Source organism: Ochotona curzoniae, unplaced genomic scaffold (genome assembly GCF_017591425.1).
Source record: "Ochotona curzoniae isolate NIBS_2020 unplaced genomic scaffold, NIBS_Ocur_1.0 patch260, whole genome shotgun sequence".
NCBI classification, from domain to species: Eukaryota; Metazoa; Chordata; class Mammalia; order Lagomorpha; family Ochotonidae; genus Ochotona; species Ochotona curzoniae.
The window spans coordinates 431,504-452,712 of record NW_024466818.1 but is presented as its reverse complement, the minus strand read 5'-3'; the positions used below and the strand labels follow the sequence as shown (position 1 = coordinate 452,712).

The window sequence follows — 21,209 nt, the reverse complement described above, 5'->3', positions numbered from 1 at the left end:
CATCCGCTCTCCGTCCGCACCCCCGCCACCCCCCCCAGAGCCCGCTCCCGCCCGCCTCCCCTCGCCGGGGCTCCCCCTCCCCCACCCGCGCGCCCCCTCCCCCTCCCACATCCCCTTCCCTCCCCCGCCCCCCCACCATGAGGATGATGGCCGCCGGCGCGGTGCACGGCCTCTTCACGGCCTCCGCGGCCCCGCAGCCGCCGCCGCCCCCGCCGCCGCCGCCGCAACCCCAGCCTCCCCAGCAGCCGTCGCCGCCGCCACAGCAGCCGCCGCCGCCGCCGCCGCAGCCGCCGCAGCAGCAGCAGCCGCCGCCCCAGGCCCCCCCCATGGAGCCCGAGGCCCCGGATTCCCGCAAGAGGCCCCTCGAAACGCCCCCCGAGGTGGTCTCCACCAAACGCAGCAACACGGGAGGTGAGAGAAAGGGGCTGCGGTGGACGCGCGGGGCGCGGGGTTGGGGTGCCGGGAGACAGGCCCTCGCTTCTTTTCCATCCTCCCCACCAGCACCACCAACCGTGGCAGGTGCAAGGCTCCGGGGACAGCAGCGGCGCCCCTCCCCGAGGCGGGGGGCGACGAGGGAGGAGAGTCGGGGAGGGGGCCTGACCCCCTCCTCCCCTCGCGGCGGCCCGGGGCTGGGAGCTTTGTCTAGGATGAGAGGGGTTGGGGGGGAGGGGTGGCAAGTGTCCTTGTGGGGGGGCGCGGAGGATGAGGGGGGGCGTGGGTCCCCCCGGGCGGGTGTCCGCGTGTCCTTGAGGGGTGTGTGATGTGACTCTGGCAGGGCAGGGGTGTTCCCGGCTTGCGTGTCCCGGCGGGGGGGAGGGGATGGAGGGCAGGAGGCCTGGGCACCAGGAGCCGCCAGCCAGCCAGCCAGTCAGCCAGCCGCTTCCCGGGGATGTCCTGGTCCAGGGCTGTCCCTCAGGGAGGCTGGGGTGAAGGCCCCTGGACAGGATCCGTGCTGGGTGCCTGCTGTGCTGGGCATGGGGGGGGGGGCAAAGTGGAGGAAAGGGTGGGTGTGTAAAGCCAGGTAGAGGGATGTAAGGCTGGCACAGGTGTGCGTTTGTGTCAGTGCCAGCTCTGTACAGCCTGGCTGAGGAATAAGAGCGCTGTGACGCTGAGTGTGTGTTGTGTGTGTAAGGAAAAGGGCGAGATCAGAGGGGCTGGGCTCCATATTTGAGACCCTCCAGTGTGCAGGGGAAGGTGTGTGCCCATCACCCCAGAGGAGGCTGAGGCAGAGCAAGAAAGGGTTTGTGTGTATTGTATGTGTGTGTGATGCAAGGGGGTGTGCGAATGGGCTTGGTCCTGGGTGTGAGCCTTGGTGGGCTGTGTACATCAGAGGAAGGGGTGACACGAGTGTGTTGGTAGGTAGGGTGGAGACCAGGCGATGCTGGGGATGGGCTGTGACAGGGACAGGGTGTGGGTGTGACTGAAGATGCTGTGGTTGGGTGTGACACATGAGGTGTGCGACAGTGACATCAGAAGGGGTGTGTACAACGGAGTGGGGGGGAGGTGGGTGTATGCCGAGGGAGGGGCAGAGGCTTGTGGGCGAAACGCCCCAAGGGTGTGTAATAAGGAGAGGGAAGGACACCCCAGGCAGGCAGATCTGTGACAACCAGAGGTGTGTGTGTGTCATGGTCGAATGTGAGACCCCAGAGATGGGAGGGTCATTCTGTGGGTGTGTCACACAGGAGGGCGGGCGTGTGTGAGAGAGAACCAGACAGCTGAATGGGTGACATCGGTGCAGGGAGGGAGGTATGCGTGAGAGGCAGGGGCCCTCTGTGTGTGTGTGTGTGTGTGTGTGTGTGTGAGGTGCTCAAGCAGGCATGTACATCAGGGAAGGGAAGCCCAGCTGGAAACTCCAGGTGCCTGTCCCTGCAGCAGGCAATCAATTAGGGATGGGGGGTGGTCCTGCCAGCTCCTTGGATGAAGAGAGACCCCAGAGCAGACAGGCCCCTCCTCCACGGTCACCTTGGCCACAAACCTCAGCTTCCTCTGGCGTTTTCCTCCGGATGGGAGAGAGATGGCCCTGGGCCCCGTACACCCTGCCCTGTCGGCCAGAGGTGGCATAGAGGGGCTGGGGGTGGGAGTTTGGGGAGCCTCTTTCCCTCACACCCCTGTCCCATCCATGTGGGACAAAACTCAGAAGCTCTCCTGCCACCCCCTCAGCCCCGCCCCGCTGCCTGCCAGAGTATCCATCACAAACGGGAGGAAAGGGAAGTTGGGGGAAGGGTGGGAGAGGACTTCCTGTCCTTCTTCCTGCTCCCCCCACCCCCGCCACAGCAACCCCCAGCACACACATGAATGTGTCCCCACCAACTTCCTTCCCTCGTTCCTGCCTCACTGGTATTCCTTGTCCTAGAGAGGCTGGGAGGACCCAGGAGGTCCTGGGTTCTCCCCGCTCCCCTCCTGTGGGCAGGTGTCCCACCCTTACAGGGACTGAGTGGCTCAGTCAACTCTGAGGGCTCCATATCAGGCAAACAGCTGGTGCAGCTGCCACTGCCCGTGACTGTCACCTCCACCTCCTCTCTGTAGAGTAGGGTCCATGTGAAAAGCAAACACTGGCCCAAGGTCACACAGCTCCCGGGGTGGCCAGGCCACCTGAGTCCCCCAACTTGTATACCTACTCACTGCACTCTCCAGTCTCCCTCAGCCACGGGGAAAGTGGGACACGTCTTTAGAGACCATTTCCTCCTGTCCTTCTCCCCCACCCCACTTCTCTATCTCTTAAGTTCCCGTGGAGAAACTGAGACCAAGAGATGTACAGGGTGGGGAGTAGGGCTGCTAAAGCTTCCAAATGGACTTGGATTTCCAAACCAAGGACTCCTTCATGGGTGTGGAATGCTGTCCTGTCTGGATGTCCCGGTCCCCAGCTGCCCCACTGACCACTGCACTCCCGCCGGCGTGATCGCTGTATGACTTACACGGCGTCCCATAGAATTCTCCTGACACGACGGGGTTGTGACGCTCGAGGCTGAGGTTGACGGTGCTGCGATGCAGTGTGCCAGGATGTGTTCTGGAAAGTGGATCGTGTGATTGTCACTACAGTTCTCTTCTGTCACCTGTTGGACAAAGGAAGGCACAGAGAGAGGCTGAGTAACTTACCCAAGGTCCGCGATCAGCCAAGGAGAGGGAAAGACACGTTTGGTGATGCGGGCAGCCATGACAGCAAGCCCCAGGCTCCGATCGGGATGCTGAGGTTCACATGGGTGTGGGGACTTTTCCTGGGTGTCTCAGCCAGGAGTGACAGACTAGACAGATCCAGCCTTTTCCCTCAGCAGCCAGCCTGACCCTCCTGCCTGTCCCTGGGGACAGACGGGAAAAGAAGGGGAGATGATGACAATGGCCTTCACACCAACTCCTCTGGGCACGTTGACTTGGCCTGCAGGTGCCGCTGGGAGAAAGGCAAGGCCCTGAGGGAAAAGGACTTGGGAAAAGAGATTGGGTGACAGTCCCAGACAGGGACTCAGTGGGAAAAAATAAGTACCTTCTGGCGGAACAGTGACAAAGGGCCTTGGGAACGGATATGGCTACTCATGCTGCGGTGGTCTTAGCCTCCGAAAACTCCCAACTGCATTCCCACCTCTGTCATCCACAAATACAGGGAAAGAGAAAAAAGGATTCTTCTACAGATATTCTCCCTCCCCCGGCAGACACCTCACCCCTACCCGGCTCCCCCCTGCCCACCAGGAGCACCATGGGCTGCTCCTGACACCCCTCACTCTTTAAGACCTTTCAGGGTTTCCCCTGTGCTCATTGCCATGTCACAGACTGCTCTGAGTCTTGGGCTCCTTGTCTGGAAAATGGGGGACAGTGAGATCTACCTGTCTGGGCTGCCGGGTGCGATCGATCGTGTCTGTGCAGCCCAGGGCATGAGCGCTGGCGCCCAGCACTCAGCAGGCACCGGCGTCATCATCGCTCCCCTCACCACACTGGCCCGTCCCATTCTCACCGTCCCTGGTGATTCATTACAGGGAACTTCCCCTCGCTCAGACGGTCACAACCAACTGAGCCAGAGCCATCACACCTACCCCCCCCCAACCCCCTCCTAGAACACGCACTGGTTCTCACCCAGACAGCCAAGGCCAGCGTTGGTGGAAGGACGTCACATACCTGACGCCCCCACCCCCACCTCCTCCTCAGCAGCCTCACCCCGCACCCTCACATCCCGGTGACAGCACCAGCATCACCTCCCAGCCTCCTCGTCCCCTCTCATCTCCCACAGCACTGGGTCCCAAGGACCACCCCAGCTGTGGTGCTCCCTCTAGGCTCCCAATGACAGACACGCCCACAGCACACGTGCCTTCTGCTCTGCTGTGGTCATTCATGATCGCCCAGGGCCAAGCCAGCCACTTTCCAGGGATGACGCGTGCTAACAGTGAAATGGGCCACACTCTTACTACAAATCTGCAGAAACAGATGTTATTTATGGCTGGCGGGGAGGGGCTGGTTGAGCTTCAGAAGCTTCCCAGAAACCTCCCTGAGGCAGGTGGGCGCTAAGGCCATGGGGAAGGCCAAGGGACTGGGAGGGAAAGACTACTCCTTGATGAGGTGGGGGTGCTGGAACTATTAACAAGAGGGAAGCAGACTCGTGGGCAGGCTTCCAGGGGCCATCCTCAGCATTGCCAGGAGAAGGAGCTGGAGTCCCCAAGGGAAGACCCTTGTTGCAGGCAGGGCAGGGGTGGTTCCAGCAGGGCGTGGAGTAGAGGGGAGCTGTGTAACGTCTTGGGGCTCTGCGTTCAGCTGAGGTCTTGTGGCTGTCCCAGCCACAAGGCAGGCTGGGAAATAGGGGTTTTACTTCTTCTTTGGGGAGGGGCTCATCTCCCCCCTCAACAAGAAGGAAGATTCTGCAAAGGCTCCGAGCAGAGTTTTTGCAGGTGGGAGGTCATATTTCCTAGGAGGACCACCTGAAGAGGGGTGGGGGGACCACTGAGCACCCCAGGGTGGAAGCTGTTGGAGGGGATGCTGAGACCCCCAAGCTGCTTTTCCTCTCTGACATTCCTGTGTGGAGAAGGAGGCAGTTATCAGCCGTGATTGTGAGGCGTTCACTTCGCACAGAAACGTTTGGGTAGCTAAGGAATGTCAAGGAGATGGGCTTTGCCTGGAAGGGTCCCTCCTGTGTCCTTGATCCTCACACCCAGGCTGGTGCAGAGTGGGGGCTTCAGGAAGTGTTGGCTTAGAAGAAGGAGGGAAGAGAGTGGGGAAAGAAAGGAGAAGGGATGAGGGTGGAGACAGAGGGATCTGAGGCTGCTCAGACCAAGCCAGGGTTGGGGGAGAGCTCGAGCAGGGTGATTGACACTCTTACCTCCTCAACAAAAACCCCCAATTTTTTTTTTAAGATTTATTACTTTTTTTTTTTTTTTTTTTTGGAAAGGCAGTATTTACAGAGAGAAGGAGAGACAAAGCTCTTCTGTCCACTGGTTCTCTCCCCAAGTGGCTGTAACAGCCAGAGTTGATCCAATCTGAAGCCAGGAGCCAGGAGCTTCTTCCAGGTCTCCCACATGGGTGCAGGGTCCCAAGGCTTTGGGCCATCCCAGGCCACAAGCTGGAAGGGAAGTGGAGCAGCTGGGACATGAACCAGGACCTATATGGGATGTTGGCACGTGCAAGGCAGATAATTAGTCAGTTGAGCCATCCTGCTGGCTGCCAAAACCCCAATTCTTAGGCTTTTCTCCCCTGGTTCACAGCACACTGCTGGACTCCTCTGTTGACAGTGACAGCTCTGGTGTCTGCCACTTCTGCCTTGAGCCATCCTTGGTTGCCTACATGTTTCCTGTGATCACAGTCACCTTGCCTGACTGCCACATGCGTCCCAGTGGCCAGATAAGCAAACTGAGGCTGCCCATATGGAAATTCTTAGACAAAGCTGGAGGAGGTGCGAGGGAGAGGAGCAGCCGATGGGGAGGAGCCTTCTCCGGCTATCTTCAGAGACCCCAAACGCCTCCAATTCCCGAGAAGGAAGCGGCTTGGAGAAGGAGAGAGGGGATGGAGTGCCAAGGCTTAGTGAGGAGTCTCTCCCCATCTTTCTGAGCCTTCCAGGCATAAAGAGTCCCATCTCTGAACCTGGTGTAGGGGTAGGGATGGGGAGCGGGGACCCCGCAGGGAGGAGAGGGCAGGATGATGGATGGGGAGGCCCCCTGGGGGGGGGGTTAACGACTTAATAGGCTTAATGGACTGATTAGGTAAGTTTTAAGAGGATTGTCTTGAGCTTGGAGAAGCCCCTTAAGTCTGAACCCCCTTCCCCAGCCTCTCCGCTGCACACCACATCAAAGAGCCCAGAACTTTTCAAGGGAAGAGGCCAGGCAGAGGTGTAGGGGGGCCTCCCCACCGCTCATTTCAACCTGAGCAGACTTCTCTCTTCCTTCTCTCTTCTTTAAGGCTTCCTTTGCTTGAAAGAGAAAGTTGGCAAATCCTGGGGGTGTGGTTTCAGGTTGGCTCCTCCCCCTGTTTTGCCCAAGGCCTGTCGCTCCTCTGCCAGGAGTGCTGATGAGCCCCAGGGGCACGTGGTCAGCTCTATGGACAGTGGCCCACAGCGAGACCCTGGGATAAGTGGCTCTGAAGGCTTGCAGTGGGGGGTTCCATCCCAGTCCAAGGTTTAATGAAAGCTCCCCAAGACGTTGCAGCATTGGTTGGGGACCTACAGGGCAAAGGGAGTTTCAGGGTGAGGGGAAGGCAATGCCAGGCCAGACAGCATTTGCAAAGGCCCTGGGTGATTAGTGGGAACTTTTTTGGGAACAAGATTGGGGAGGTCGAAAGCTACCGAAACTGTTTTAACAGTGGGCGGAGCCAATGGCAAAGGGTTGAGAAGTCTCTAGAACGCCTACCTTGGGCACATAAAAGGGCAATTAGGTTGGTTAGAGGGTAGAGAGGCTAGGGCCTTGCCAGGAGGTTGCAGGGTAAAGCCCGAGGCTGCACAAACCACCATGGACACTGCCTCCAGGTCCAAGGCTGCTCTGGGACTTGTCAGTCTTTCGCCACCAGCAGGAAGAGTGGAAAGAGATTGGAATCAGCTTTAAACATCAATCTAGGATGGTGCTTTCTCTGGGTCTCAGTCTCCTGTCGCGGGGAAAGTAGAGCTCGTTCTAATTGGCTGAGTAATGGCTGGCGATGACAACACTTCTGGCAGGGGTGGTGGTGGCGGTGACCAGCCTGCCTCCACCTGCCCACCCAGGCTGCAGCCACCTCCCCACCCTCGCACTTCGCCCCAGGGTCCCCAGCTCTGCCAATTTACCAGGGGCCAAAGTCAAGGCCCTTCAATGTCAAATCCCTAACTCCCCATCCCCTTCGCTCCCCTCCTCACCTCCCAGACTGTGCTTGCTCCCTCACTCAGCCCTGACACACAAGCCTCTCACTCTTCCTGCCACAAGTCTCATGTGCCCCTGCCCACGTCGGGCTCAATGGCAGCTCAGGCTGCTGCTAGCCCCAACAAATGGTGGGAGAGTTCTTCACCTTTTCTCCCTCTTTTTTTTTAAGATTTATTTTATTTTTATTGGAAATTCACATATACAGAGAGGAGGAGAGACAGAGAGGAAGATCCTCCATCCAATGATTCACTCCCCAAGCGACCGCAACGGTCGCAGCTGAGCCAGTCCGAAGCCAGGATCCAGGAACTTCTTCCAGGTCTCCCACGCGGATGTAGGATCCCAAGGCTTTGGGCCGCTTCCACTGCCTTCCCAGGCCACGAGCAGGGAGGCTGGATGGGAAGCAGAGCTGCCAGGACTAGAACTGGTGCCCATATCGGATCCCGGCGCGTTCAAGGCGAGGACTTTAGCCACTAGGTCACCACACCAGGCCCTCTCCCTCTCTTTGGTAAAACACTTCCTGGGAGTGCCCCCGCGAAAGCCTCGTGCGAAGAGCAGTGTTAGTGGAGTCCCAGAACATAGTTTGTGTCAGGTGCGGTGCGCCGTGGGGGTGAGCAGTGCCACCCTCCCTCTGACGCTGGCCGTCGCTTTACCACATCTCACATCCTGCCTCTTTGTGTTCACTTAGGCCTCCCAGCATCTGACATCAGTTGCATTGTCTGTCTCTCCCCAGTGTCGCAGAGTGGATCAGGGTGAACCCTGCCCGGGGTGACTTGTTAAGTTTCTCTGGGTCTTATATGCTTCCTTGGCTGGTGAAATCAAGCAGCTTTGCCTGTTTTTCTTGTTGGCTGTATCCATAGCTGCCGGGTCAGGCACATGGAGCAAGTGCTGGGGCACAGGGGGAAGGAGGAAGAGAGGGCCGTTCTTTGTGCCCATCTTCCAGCTTGGTGCACTCCAAAGGTGAAGACCAAACCCCGCCGTGCAAGTGCACACACAGACGCCCCACCTGACCCTCTTCTGCCCTGTGTACTCCTGCAGAGGAAGGCGAATATTTCCTGAAGGTGCTGATCCCCAGCTACGCAGCGGGCTCCATCATTGGCAAGGGCGGGCAGACCATCGTGCAGCTGCAGAAGGAGACGGGAGCCACCATCAAGCTCTCCAAGTCCAAAGATTTCTATCCCGGTGAGGCCCGCCCCAGGTCTCTGCCCTGGACCTGTCCTCCCTGTAGCCCCTCCCATCTGCATCCTGGCAGAGGGGGAAGGGCTGCCCTAGAGGGGCAGTGAAAGTGGGGGGCAGGTAAGGGAAAGGAGGGTAAGATGGCTTCCCCCTAAGGGAGACAGAGCTGCCCCCAGCTGGAGGGGCCTGGCTGAGCAGATGGGGGTGGGGGCAGGGCAAGACAATGGGCCTGCTGCATATTCATGAGCTCATTTGCATGGTGTGCTGGCAGATGTGTCCCCTTCCCACACACCTGCCCCCTCGGGTCAGCTGGAGAAGCTGGGAGGGGGGTGGGCAGCGAAGGCAGGTGCCAGGGGATCCTCTCTGAGCTTAGGGACCAACTGTCCATGTTACAGCACCTTCCCCTCCCCAGAACAACTCTTTCTGGATTTCTGTCCCCACTACTTGCCCAGTCTTGGTCCCACTGGTTTTCTTCTCTCTGATTCCTCCAGTGTCTCTGCCTTGGTCCGTTTCTGACTTTGTCAGCTCCCATTCTCGCCAGCCTCTCTCTGCCTGCTCCTCTTTCTGCTTGGCTCTTGGTTCTGTTCTGATCTCGCTCAGCCTCATGGCCTCCTGGCCTCCAAGCCCATCTGTCCATCCGTCTGTCTGCCTTCCCTCTCCTCTTTCCTTCCCGGACTGTCGCCCTCCTCCCTCCTCCTTTCTCTTCCTTCCACTTCTCAGAGCCTCCCTCTCTCTTCAAACCTCATCCTGGTCAGCCCCTGGCTACTACTCTGCCCCTGTCCTGGGGAGCACGGTCCTTCCCTGCCCTGCCCAAGCCCAGCCCTGGCCTTTGCTTGCCCTCCTCGGCCTCGGATCTCAGCCCCCCTTGCTGTTTTGTTGTTTTGATTTTCTGCCCTCTAAACCCAGACCATTCTTGCTTCCATCTCTTCCCTCCCCCAATACTCGCTGTAGTCTCTCTCAGTATCTCTCACCCTCCCAAGACCAATGTCTGAGCATCCACATGTGGGAACCCAGGATGCTCCCTGGAATCACATCTGTGGTCCAGCACTGGCTCTAGTTGCTTCTTAATCCCCTGGGATCTTTTTAGGTCAAACACCAGAGCTGGTGCACGCAGGGTCAGGATGCACTTTCTCCCTCCCTCCCTCTCTCTCTCTCTCTTACTCTCTCCCTACTCCTCCCTCCCTCTTGTTTCTACATCCACCCCTCCCACTCCCTGCCTCTCATCACACTAAGCAGCTTTGGCAAGGGGTTTAGAGAACATTCTAGTGACCCAGGCTCATGCCCTCCTTTTCTCTGCCACCCTGGCCCAGTTTGCCCCGCACCCCCAGAGCCCACAAGACACCTCTCTGGCAGGGACGTTCATCTGAGGACACTTGGTCCCTTGCCCCTGGATCACATTCTGTGCCGTGAGCCACATCATTCCCTCCTGTCCCTGCCCCAACTCAGAGACCCGCCCCCTCAGGGCAGGCGGCTGAGAAACCTGGAGGATGGGAGTGGTAGTGCCCAGTTATTCTCTCAGGCTGAGTGTCAATCAGGCAAGTGCCAGAGCCAGGGTCTCCGTGGACACCACCACCCTGATCCCAGGCTCTCCTGCCTCTCCTGAAAGGTGTAAGTTTGTCAGCCTGTGGCTGATCCAGACTCAGGTGCAGGCCATAGCCTCCTCCATCCTGGTCCCATTCCTCAAGCTGTTGAGCCACGCAGGAAACGGCCCTGTGTGGGGAGGCAAAGATGGGGACAGGTGACTTAGTCCAGGTGTGCGGACGGATGGTGATAAACCCGGAGTGGTCAGTGTGCGAGCAGTGGATAGCTCAGAGGACGGGCATTCAGGCAGGGCAGTCAGAAGGGCTTCCTGGAGGAAAAGCTCAGCTGGACAGGACAGAGCTAGGTGAAGCACAGGATGGAGGCTCCTGGAAGTCAGTCCACTATGTCTGGCGGCTGGGGAGCAATTTTTTGATGTAACTGAAGGGTAGCAGGCAGGGGAGACGGGAGACATGCGGAGGCTATAGGGAGGGGCTCCCACAGACTGCACTTGGGTGCATGCCATGAACAGATGCAAACCCCAAGGAGGGGCAGGACACACAGAAGGAGTCCCCTTCTGACTGGTGGACCCCTTGTGCTCGCTTCAGCAGCACATATACTGACTGGTGGACCCCAAAGCCCCATCTCAACCCTTTTAGGTCGGGCTTGGAGTACTGTGGTACAAAAAGAGGAGTTATGTATCCCACGTCTGCCCAGGCTCCCCATCCCCTACTCAGTGAAGTCCCTTCTTATATTGAACAAATCCCTGACCCTCCCTACCCCCACAAAAAAAAAAAAAAAGCCAAGGAGATGCTGTTGGTTGGTTTTCTGCATTTTCATTGATTTATAAGACACTTGATGCTGCGTGTAGACTCAAGAGATGGCTCACCTGCCTTGGCATAGATTCTTCCTTAATATCAAAAATACCAAAAAGGAATAAACAAAACCCTGAAATCTTTAGCTGTCCTCTCCAACACACATCCATGGACCCCCAAATTCAGCAAAGGATGTCATGGTGGCAAGGAACACAGGTGTCTTGCACCAGACACCTGGGTTCCAAATCCTGAAGGTATCCTGCGGCTGGCTGAGCGAGCCCAGACAAGTCTAGGCTCTGTCTGGGTGTCAGTGTTGGTAGCAGGTGGACGGCAGTAGTAACGGCCACCACGGGAAAGAAGGTGAGCAGAAATCCGGGAAGAGCTTAGAACAAGTCTGTGCTCCATGTTGCATAACTGCCAGTTGTTGTCCTTGAGTTAAGGACTCTTAACTGTTTTCTCTTCCCATCAGCACCCCCGGTGGGTCCCCAGGGAAGGTGTGTGTGGTGGGAGCAGGAGAGGAGTCTGAGACTTCTAGAGTTGGAAGGCCGCTGGCCCTGGGCCGGTCTCTCTGTGAGGGGTGTCCCCTCCTCCCTCCTGTCCCTCGGTTCCCAGTCCAACCCACACCCTTTCCTATTTACACCCACATGAAGGCAGCCTGCACGCTGACTCACCCTTGGCCCAGACCAAAGCATTGTTGGGGGCGGGGAGGGGAAGGGAGGTAAGAGTGAGGCTCCTGGCCCAAGGCGGGTGGGGACTGTTAGGGACACTGAGACAAGTGGCAGGACTGGGAGATGACAGCCCAGCCAGGGGTCCTGGATGGGCAGGCTGGCACGTGCAGTCTGTACCCTCACAGGACTTTGCACAGACCCAAGGAGGTGAGTGGGGCCTGCAGACAGGGGCCCAGGCAGGGACAGGGACACAGAGGCACCTGGCACAGCCCTGGCTTGGCCAAGGCGCTTGCCTTCTCACCTCAGCCACCCACGGCCAAGTGGTCTTTGTCTTGCAGTAGTACACGTACACATTTACCATCTTGCATTCCGTCCAACTTCAATTGAATTTGCTGTCCCCCTCTCCCCTCATGCTCAAACACACCAAAGAGGCTTGTCTCATACACACACACACACATACACATAGCTCCCACCCTAGAGTCTTAGTGACACCCTAAAATGAGGCTGTCACTTTTCACTCACGCCTGTACTCACACACACAGCTCTCACTACAGAGTCTTGGCAACACCAGAAATAAGGCTGACTGTCCGTTTTCACTCACACCTGTGCGCGAACACAAACACACTACAATCTCATTCCCCGGACACCTCCCAGCCACTCGGTGGGATTCTTTGTTCCCTCCGACCCCTCGGCACACTCAACTAGGTCTCACAAATAGGACCCTGGCCATGGCACCGAGGTCTTCCCCACACGCAAAGCTGGGCTGCCCAAGTACACACACACACACACATGCTGCACTCATACAATCTCATGGAGTCGCATTCTGGGCACAGTGGCATACCGAATCTCTCTCCCAGGTATACATCCCAACACACTAGCCTAGGTCCCCAATCCTGGCCCATAGGAGGATGCCCAGGGTACAGCCGTGGACTGGATCTGGAGACTGTCCAGCCACAGGATGGCCCACCCCGCCCTTCTCTCCCAGTCCCTCAGTCCCCACTCTACAAGGGAGTTGCCTTTGACCCACCCAGCCCCTGCCTACTCACCCGGTCCACTCCCCTGCCCTCCCCTGCCCTCCCCCGCCCTCCTCAGCCTTCCATCTGGTGGGTCTGGGCAAGACACTCGGGCCTCTCTCTTCTGCCTCCCCCATCCCCCAACCCTTCCCCATCCTCTCCAAAAGCCTAGAGGCCTTCGCTGCAGGCTTTCATGGGGTTGCCATAGCAACAGGGCTTCGTCCCTCGTCCCCCTGGGGGTGGGCTGAGGACCCGGCCAGCCAGACCGATAAGGGGGTTCCAGTTACTGTGGCAACCAGTGCAGGCCTGAGCTCTTGGGCTTCTAGAAGGGGTTGGGGCTGAGGGGGAGGAGGGAGGGAGGAGAGCTGTGAGTGAATGGTTGCCAAGGTAACCAGGGAGCCAGCAAGAACGGGGAAGAGGCAGCTGAGCCCTGGCTCCCCCTGCCCAGTGCCGCTGGTAGACAGCACAAGGCACTGAGGCATCCTCCCATCTCCTCCCATCTCTCTGGTTTGAAGGCGGAGTTGTGGGGGGGCCTCATTCCTGCCTGATGAAGAATGCTCATCCTCTTTCCCTTACTCCACAGGAACCACAGAACGGGTATGTCTAGTACAGGGCACGGCCGAGGCCTTGAACGCTGTGCACAGCTTTATTGCCGAGAAGGTTCGAGAAATCCCACAAGCGATGACCAAGCCTGAAGTGGTCAACATTCTTCAACCCCAAACCACGATGAACCCTGACAGAGCCAAACAGGTCAGCTCGGCAGGAGGACAGGGAGTGGGGCTGCCTAAGTCCCAGCCAACACCCACTTCCCACACCTCACCCCGCCTCCAACTCCACGGGTGTGCGTGACCAGGACAAATGCCAGGACACGCTGTTGTGACTGACTCCAAGGAAAGAGAGAGAAAAGACCACTCCCATCTCGATGGTTCACATTCCCCCAGTGCTAGCCCCAGCCAGGGCCAGTGTGGAGCAGAAGGAAGGAGGAGCCAGAAATTCTACCCCGGGCTCCCTCCTGGGAGGCACAAACCCTGCCTGCCCTTTTGGGTACTCATGAGCAGGAAGCTGGGACCAGGAGCTGGACCCATGTGCGGTGGTGTGGGGCTGGGGTTTTGTCTCACAAAGCTGAATGCCCACCGACCTGAGTAAAAGTGTTGTGTTTTTTTTAATGAATACATACGAAAGGCTAGGAGCTCCGTTAGCTCCTCTAAGCCTCCAGACCCCAGGGAGAGGGCCTGATTCATAAAAAAGGAGAAGGTCTCGAGGACTGTGACCTAAACTCCCTGCTCAGCCATCCTTCCTCTCCTTTCCACTTCATCCCTCTTGTGTTTCCCAGCAACCTGCCTCCCATTTCCTGCTCTCATCGGAAGTGACCTCAGCAACTGCTCAGCCTCGTCCCAGGGTTTAACCAGGGGCGTTCTTTTCTCCTTCCTCCACCCTTCGTCCCCACGGGGCCTCTCCTCCTCAGCACCTCGGTAGGAAGCAAAGGAAGGGAAAAGGGCAGCATCTTTTGTTACCCTGGTTCAGGGTGGTGGGAGGAAGGCGGGACGGAAGGGGCGTGGCCTGGGGCAGCTAGCCAATGGCATTCTGGGCCTTGCGGTTGCCATGACGACGGCGCGCACCGGAGCAGGTGTCCTCGGGACGGAACCTCCGGCCGTGCTTGCGCGGGCGCGTGTGATGCTGACCGCGTCAGGGGAGCACGGGGCTTCTGTGCCCTTCGCCTTTGCCCCTAAATCCTCCCCCAAAATACTCGAGCGCTCGAGGCGAAAGGGGCCTGGGTCAGCAAGGCTTCCTGAATGTCTAGCACCTAGAGACAGGTCCCGAGGAATCAGGGATTCTCGAGTTCTGTCGCCGCCCCGAGGTGAGACGGACACTACACAGGCCTCAGTTTCCCCCACGTTCAGGAATCCTCGATAGCCCACCCCAAAGCCGCACGAGCTCGGGGCGCGGAGCGCGGCCGCTGTCCTTGGTGCTGAAGCCGCTCCTTTGCTGGCGCCCCACAGATCTGCCCAAGGTGTTCCCACCATGGACACCAAGGCGAGGGCATCTGCGCTTCCTCCGCCTCTTTCGTGGCCTCCAGGGACTCCGGGTTTGGCAAGGGTTTGTGGATGTTGCAGGGGAAATGGGATCGGCACCAGCATCGGTTCCTGAGCCTGTCCACAGGACCTCTGAGACAGTTCCATGAACAAGAAATAGAACCAGGGTTTACCCTATGCCTTATGATTCAGAGGGTCCAAAGAAAGAGAGAGTCAGCTGTGGAGTAGAATCCTACTGAACTTCCTGGGTGACCTTACGCACAAGTCTTGGTTTCTCCAGGCCTTACTTAGAAATTTGGAACATGAGATTACTTATGGTACCTACATACGGATGGCGGTTAATAGTCAGTGATGTTTGAAAAGTACTTGGTGTGTATGCCTGCTGCACGGGAAGTTATCAGCAATTTTTAGCTCTTGTTGTTGTTTCTTTTTTCAAGATTATTTTTATTTGAAAGGCAGATTTTACAGAGAGAGAGGGAGAGAGATCTCCCACCCATTGGTTCACTCCCCCTGAATGGTTGCAGTGGCCAGAGCTGAGCCAGTCTGGAGCCAGGAGCTTCTTCCAGGTCTCCCACATAAGTATAGTGGCCCACAGACTTTGGCCATCTTCTGTGGCTTTCCCAGGCATATTAGCAGGAAGCTGGATGGGAAGTAGAGTAGCCAGGACTTCTCTCAGTGCTCACATGGATGCAGCTGTTACAGGTGGCTGTACCATGACAAGCCCCCAGCTCAGTTTTTAAAACACTACAAAGTTCAAACAAATAGGCTGTCAGTGGCCTGGGGATCACAACTTTGAGTATCTAGGCTAGATCAGCCGATCTTCATCCCTAGCTTAAATCCAGACTCTTGGGTTGCAGCCTGAAAACACTGAATCGAAATTTCGGAGAGAAAATCTCTGATGGATCCTGACTCTATTAGCCACTACCTGTGTGACCTGACTCAACTTGTTTACTTGCTGCCTCCATTTCCTAGCCTGGAAAACAGGGTCGTAACAGTGCCTTTGTCAAGAGGTTGTGGGGACAAAGTGCCTGGGGATGTGGCCTGCACTGTGTTAGCCGTCGGGGGCTTTGTTGTTGTTTTAATATTTGACAGTTTCCGCAAGTCTCCTGGTGTGGTCATCTCGGGTCTTTCTGAGCAGTGCTGTGGCTCTAGGATTGTAAGAGTCTGGGCGTGTTTTAGTCTGTGATTCTACCTGTTGTGTCATTGTGGGACGCTGGGATTCTGGGGTGTGAGGTGGTGCAGGCGATGCTTCAGTTGAATAACCAGCCAGGTGAACCACGGTGGTGTTCATGTAGAAGCAAGGACAACGAAGGCATACAATAGTTAGAAACATTTGCCAGTTCACAGGAAACTAGGATTTGCAGCTTTCCCTCTGTATAAACCAGTACTCTGCAGGGACCAAGGGCTTGCTACGGTGCCAGTCACTAGGATCTTACAGACCACCCACCAGACCACGCGCCCATTGCATATGTGTGGGGAGAGAGGCTGTGATAATTGACAAGGACTTCCCTGGGCCATGCATAAAGCAAACCTACAGGGCCTGGCGCCAAGGCCTAGTGGTCAAAGTCCTCTCCGTTTTTTTTTTTTAAAGACTTATTTTATTTTTATTGGAAAGGCGAATATACAGAGAGGAGAGACAGAGAGGAAGATCTTCCTTCCGATGATTCACTCCCCAAGTGAGAGCAACGGTCGATGCTACACAGATCCGAAGCCAGGAGCCTCTTCCAGGTCTCCCACGTGGGTGCAGGGTCCCAAAGCCTTGGGCCGTCCTCAACTGCCTTCCTGGGCCACAGGCAGGGAGCTGGATGGGAAGCGGGGTTGCCAGGATTAGAACCGGCGCCCATATGGGATCCCGGGCGTGCGAGACGAGGACCTTAACTACTGCGCCATCGTGCCAGGCCCAGTCCTCACCTTGAATGCTCTGGGATCCCATATGAGCGCCAGTTCTAATCCCAGCAGCCTCACTTCCCATCCAGCTTGTGGCCTGGGGAAATAGCTGAGGACAGCCCAAAGCCTTGGGACCCTGCACCCACATGGGAGATCAAGAAGAGCTCCTGGCTTTGGATCAGCACAGCACCAGCCATTGCAGTCACTTGAGGAATGGATCATCAAACTGAAGACATTTCTTTCTCTCCTCCTCTCTATAATATATCTAACTTTGCAAAAAAATAAATTAATAAATAAAAATAAAACAAACCTACATCCCTAAGCCTTCCAACCATTTTAATTTTTTTTTTTATTGGAAAGTCAGATATGCAGAGAGGAGGAGAGACACAGAGGAAGATCTTCCATCCACTGATTCACTCCCCAAGTGGCCACAATGGCCGGAGCCTAACTGATCTGAAACCAGAAGCCAGGAGCTTCTTCCAGCTCTCCCATTTGGGTGCAGTGTCCCAAGGCTTTGGGCTGTCCTTGACTGCTTTCCCAGGTCACAGGCAGGGAGCTGGATGGGAAGTGGAACAGCTGGGACACGAATTGGCGCCCATTTGGGATCCCAGCACATGCAAGGTGAGGACTTGAGCCGCTAGGCTACCACACCAGTCCTGGATTGTTTTATTGAGATCGCTTTGACATATGGGTCCTTCACCATAGATTTTACTGTGTTCAGAGTTTTGCATCCCTCGCAGCAGCTGATAGAAAATCTCCATTATCTCTCCCAAGACAACTCCGCACTTTATCAACCTCTGTCCTCTCCCATCTCCTGGTAACCACTTTTTCACTTTGTCTCTGTGTATTTCTGAGCATTTGTGTAAATGGATGCGGCTTTCTGTGGTGGATGGAATATTCTCTGGGTTCACTTGTGTTTGCAGTGTGTATCATGTCAGGATTTGATTCATTTAAATGTGTTGCCAAATAATGCTCCATTGTGCGGCTATGCCACGCTTTCTTTATCCATGAAACTTTTTTTTTAATAATGTAGAAAAGGAAGGTGACTAGCTATAAGATGATTTATACATTTATATTTGAGAGTCAGACAGGGACAGAGAAAGAGTGCCCATCTGCTAGTTCATTCTCCCCAATGCCCTTGATGGCTGGGGGCCAAGGCTGGGCGCCAGGAACTCCATCCAGGTCTGCCACATGGGAGGCAGGGACCCTGCCTCTTGGGCCATCACCTGGCTGCCTTCCAGGGTGTGCATTAGCAGCAAGCTGGAACTGGAAGCACCTGTCCTAAATAAGATGAACTGTAATATACAAAAGAGTAGAAGAAACAAGGAAATAGTTGGCTTCCTGCACCTTAACCTGGCTAAGGGAAACAGCTACAATGCACAATGATGGAAACTTTACACTAATGCTGATGTTGAAGTTTTCTGAAATGATGACAGCTTCTGGGCAGATTCAGAACTAGGCAAAGTATGGGCTTGCCTTGGTCCACTGATAGCGTCATTCTTGGACATTACAGTAGGTTTTAACATCAAGCAACAACAATAAGAAGAAGAGGAATTGATTCTGTTCCAGGCTCAGAAATCTAGCTGTCTGCAACATCACTGTCCAGGGTATCGCAGTTGTATGGGACCTGGCACACCTCTTCGTTGTGACAACTCCTCTCGGTCCTGGGATGCAGTCCCCTGTAGCCAATCTGTGTTCACATCTCCCCCCTAGTCTTTGCAGCAACCAAAATTGGACTCACAAATTTCTTACCCCACCTCCGTCCCACCCCGATATACCTAGAGGGTACTTGGATATAGAGAGGACAGACGGTGGCTCAAGTTACAGGTCTGAGTTGGGGGTCTTAAGGGGGGAATTGATGCGTTGAAATGCTCCCGGAAAAGTTAAAGGAGCCAATGAGTTTTAAAATATCTCCCGCTGGAATTAAAGTTGATCCGGTTGGAGGGGAGTCTTTAGCCTAGTGGGTAAGATGCCTTCGCTCCGTAGTAAGAATCCCTGGCTCTGGCACTTGACTATAACTCCCCATTCTTGGGGACCCTGGAAGGCAGCAGGGATGGCTCAAAGAATTGCATTGCCCCTCTCCACGTGGGAGGCCTGGAATGAGTTTCTAGCTCCTGACTTCAGCCCCTACTATTGTGGGAATTTGGGGAATGAACCTGGGACAAGAATCTTTTCTGTCTCTCTCCAACACATCAATCTAAAAGATGACCAGATTTGTAGCTGCTCGAGACAGGCGGGTGGTCGAAGGGTAAGACTGTGGTGTTAGTAAGTGAGCACTCTTCTTGTCTTGGAGACATTTAACACCTGCCTTTTCAGGCAGAAGGTGTTGATGCTGCTGTCTGTCTTCAGCCAGGTTCATACCCCGAACTGGCTGGTGACCAGCCGACACGGGAGCCTGGGCGTATGTACAAGCTGCCTTCATCCCATGTCCCCACATGCTCTTCCCTGTATGTGTGTCTTGTCCTCATCTAAGGTCACCACTCACAGTGGATTAAGGTCTCACTGTCATGGTTTCATTCTAACCTAATTATCTGCAAACACAGTCAGACTCTGAGCATTGGGGGTTAGAACTACAACTTGGAGATGTGAGCAGGATCCAATTCCTCCCCATATCCAAAGACAAAGAGAGGGAGGGGTTCGGTGGGAGATCCACATCGCAGAGTGGGAGAGGCCAGTGCAGCAGGAATTCAAGAGACTGAGTTTTAGCTCCTTCACTATCAGGATGAGCTTAGACCAAGTTCTTTTTGCATTTCTTGGACCTCAACGTGAGAATAGTGAAGAGTCAGCTGGGGTTATGGGACAGGGCAAGGCAAGGACACGTGCAAGCTGGAAGCAGGATCCTAGTAGAGCCCATTGGTTCAGCCATTGGATGCAGGGGAGATACTGGGAATTTGGAGCACATGGGACCAAGTGTGCTAAAGGGCTACTGAAAAGATCCAGAATATTAGCTGTTCATTTATCATCCACTGAGGAAACACTTCAATATTTCTAATGTGTTCTTTTTAATTAATTAATTAATTAATTTGAAAGGCAGTCACAGCAAAAGAGAGGAGGAGAGATCTATATACAGAGAGAGACCTTCTGTCTGCTGAGTTTACTCCCCAAATGATTGCAGTGGTCATGGCTGGGGCAAGACAAAGCCAGTTGCCCAGAACTCAATTCCAGTTTCCCCACATGCATGACAAGGACTTAAAGCCCTGAGCCATCCCAGGGCTCCCAGGGGGCAGTTTAGCTGGCAGTTGAATCAGAAGCAGAGGAAGAGATATGGGCATCCTAAAGAGTGTGTCAACCACTATGACCAACTCCCATCTTACTGTAACAAGTTTGACTAATTCCTTTCCACTGTACCAACTTTGTACAACCCCGGGGGGGGGGGGGAGGGTGGCGGGGACACTTGCTGTATGCCAATAGGTAAGCTGGGTCTGGCTTTGTACACCAACCAGGAGGTGCCCTCCCCTGCTACGACCTCAAGATGGCCACCGTAAAAAGCTTCTCTCTTGCTCCCCTCGCAGGCCAAGCTGATTGTCCCCAACAGCACGGCCGGCCTCATCATCGGTAAGGGGGGCGCAACGGTGAAGGCCGTCATGGAGCAGTCCGGTGCGTGGGTGCAGCTGTCCCAGAAGCCCGAGGGCATCAACCTCCAGGAGCGTGTGGTGACGGTCAGCGGCGAACCGGAACAGGTGCACAAGGCCGTGAGCGCCATCGTGCAGAAGGTACAGGAAGACCCCCAGAGCAGCAGCTGCCTCAACATCAGCTACGCCAACGTAGCTGGCCCCGTGGCTAACTCCAACCCCACCGGTTCACCGTACGCCAGCCCAGCCGACGTGCTGCCCGCTGCTGCCGCCGCCGCATCAGCCGCCGCCGCCTCTGGCTTGCTGGGCCCCGCCGGCTTGGCCGGAGTGGGCGCCTTCCCCGCAGCCCTGCCCGCCTTCTCAGGCACCGACCTGCTGGCCATCAGCACGGCGCTCAACACGCTAGCCAGCTACGGCTACAACACCAACTCCCTGGGCCTGGGCCTCAACTCGGCCGCCGCCTCGGGCGTCCTGGCGGCCGTGGCCGCAGGTGCCAGCCCCGCCGCGGCCGCGGCCGCCAACCTGCTAGCCTCTTACGCGGGTGAGGCGGGGGCCGGGCCAGCGGGAGGAGCTGCCCCGCCGCCACCCCCGCCCCCTGGAGCCCTGGGGTCCTTTGCCTTGGCCGCGGCCGCTAACGGCTACCTCGGAGCCGGGGCCGGAGGCGCCGCCGGCGGCGGAGGGGGCCCGCTGGTGGCAGCCGCCGCGGCAGCAGGTGCAGCCGGGGGCTTCCTGACGGCGGAGAAGCTGGCTGCCGAGAGCGCCAAGGAGCTGGTGGAGATCGCGGTGCCTGAGAACCTGGTGGGCGCCATCCTGGGTAAAGGGGGCAAGACGCTGGTGGAGTACCAGGAGCTGACAGGCGCCCGCATCCAAATCTCCAAGAAGGGCGAGTTCCTGCCAGGCACGCGGAACCGGCGGGTCACCATCACGGGCAGCCCCGCGGCCACGCAAGCCGCTCAATACCTCATCAGCCAGCGGGTCACCTACGAGCAGGGGGTGAGGGCCTCAAACCCCCAAAAAGTGGGATGAGGCCTGCGCGCGCGTGTTCCCTCCCTCCCTCCCTCCCTCTCTCCTCCTCCTCCCTCTCCTCCTCCCAGCTCCTGACCTCAGCTTGGGATCCTGGTGCGCCGCTGGGGCTGGGGCTGGGGCAGGGGCTGGGGCTGGGGCAGGGGCAGGGGTAGGCCGACTGCACTCCCCCTTTTCTGGTAGTCATAGGCAGGATTGAGCGACAGAGGTTG

The 21,209-nt window shown here is 56.7% G+C and overlaps 1 protein-coding gene across 1 annotated transcript; it reads left to right on the top strand.

Moving 5' to 3' along the window:
- The first annotated feature begins 320 nt into the window (after positions 1 to 320).
- Positions 321 to 21,000, top strand: LOC121166920 (RNA-binding protein Nova-2). Its single transcript, XM_040996265.1, has 4 exons — positions 321 to 411; positions 8,331 to 8,474; positions 13,066 to 13,232; positions 19,915 to 21,000. The coding sequence occupies exons 1-4, from the start codon at positions 327 to 329 to the stop codon at positions 20,998 to 21,000; spliced, it is 1,482 nt and encodes a 493-aa protein (XP_040852199.1). The 5' UTR covers positions 321 to 326.
- Positions 21,001 to 21,209: the final 209 nt, after the last annotated feature.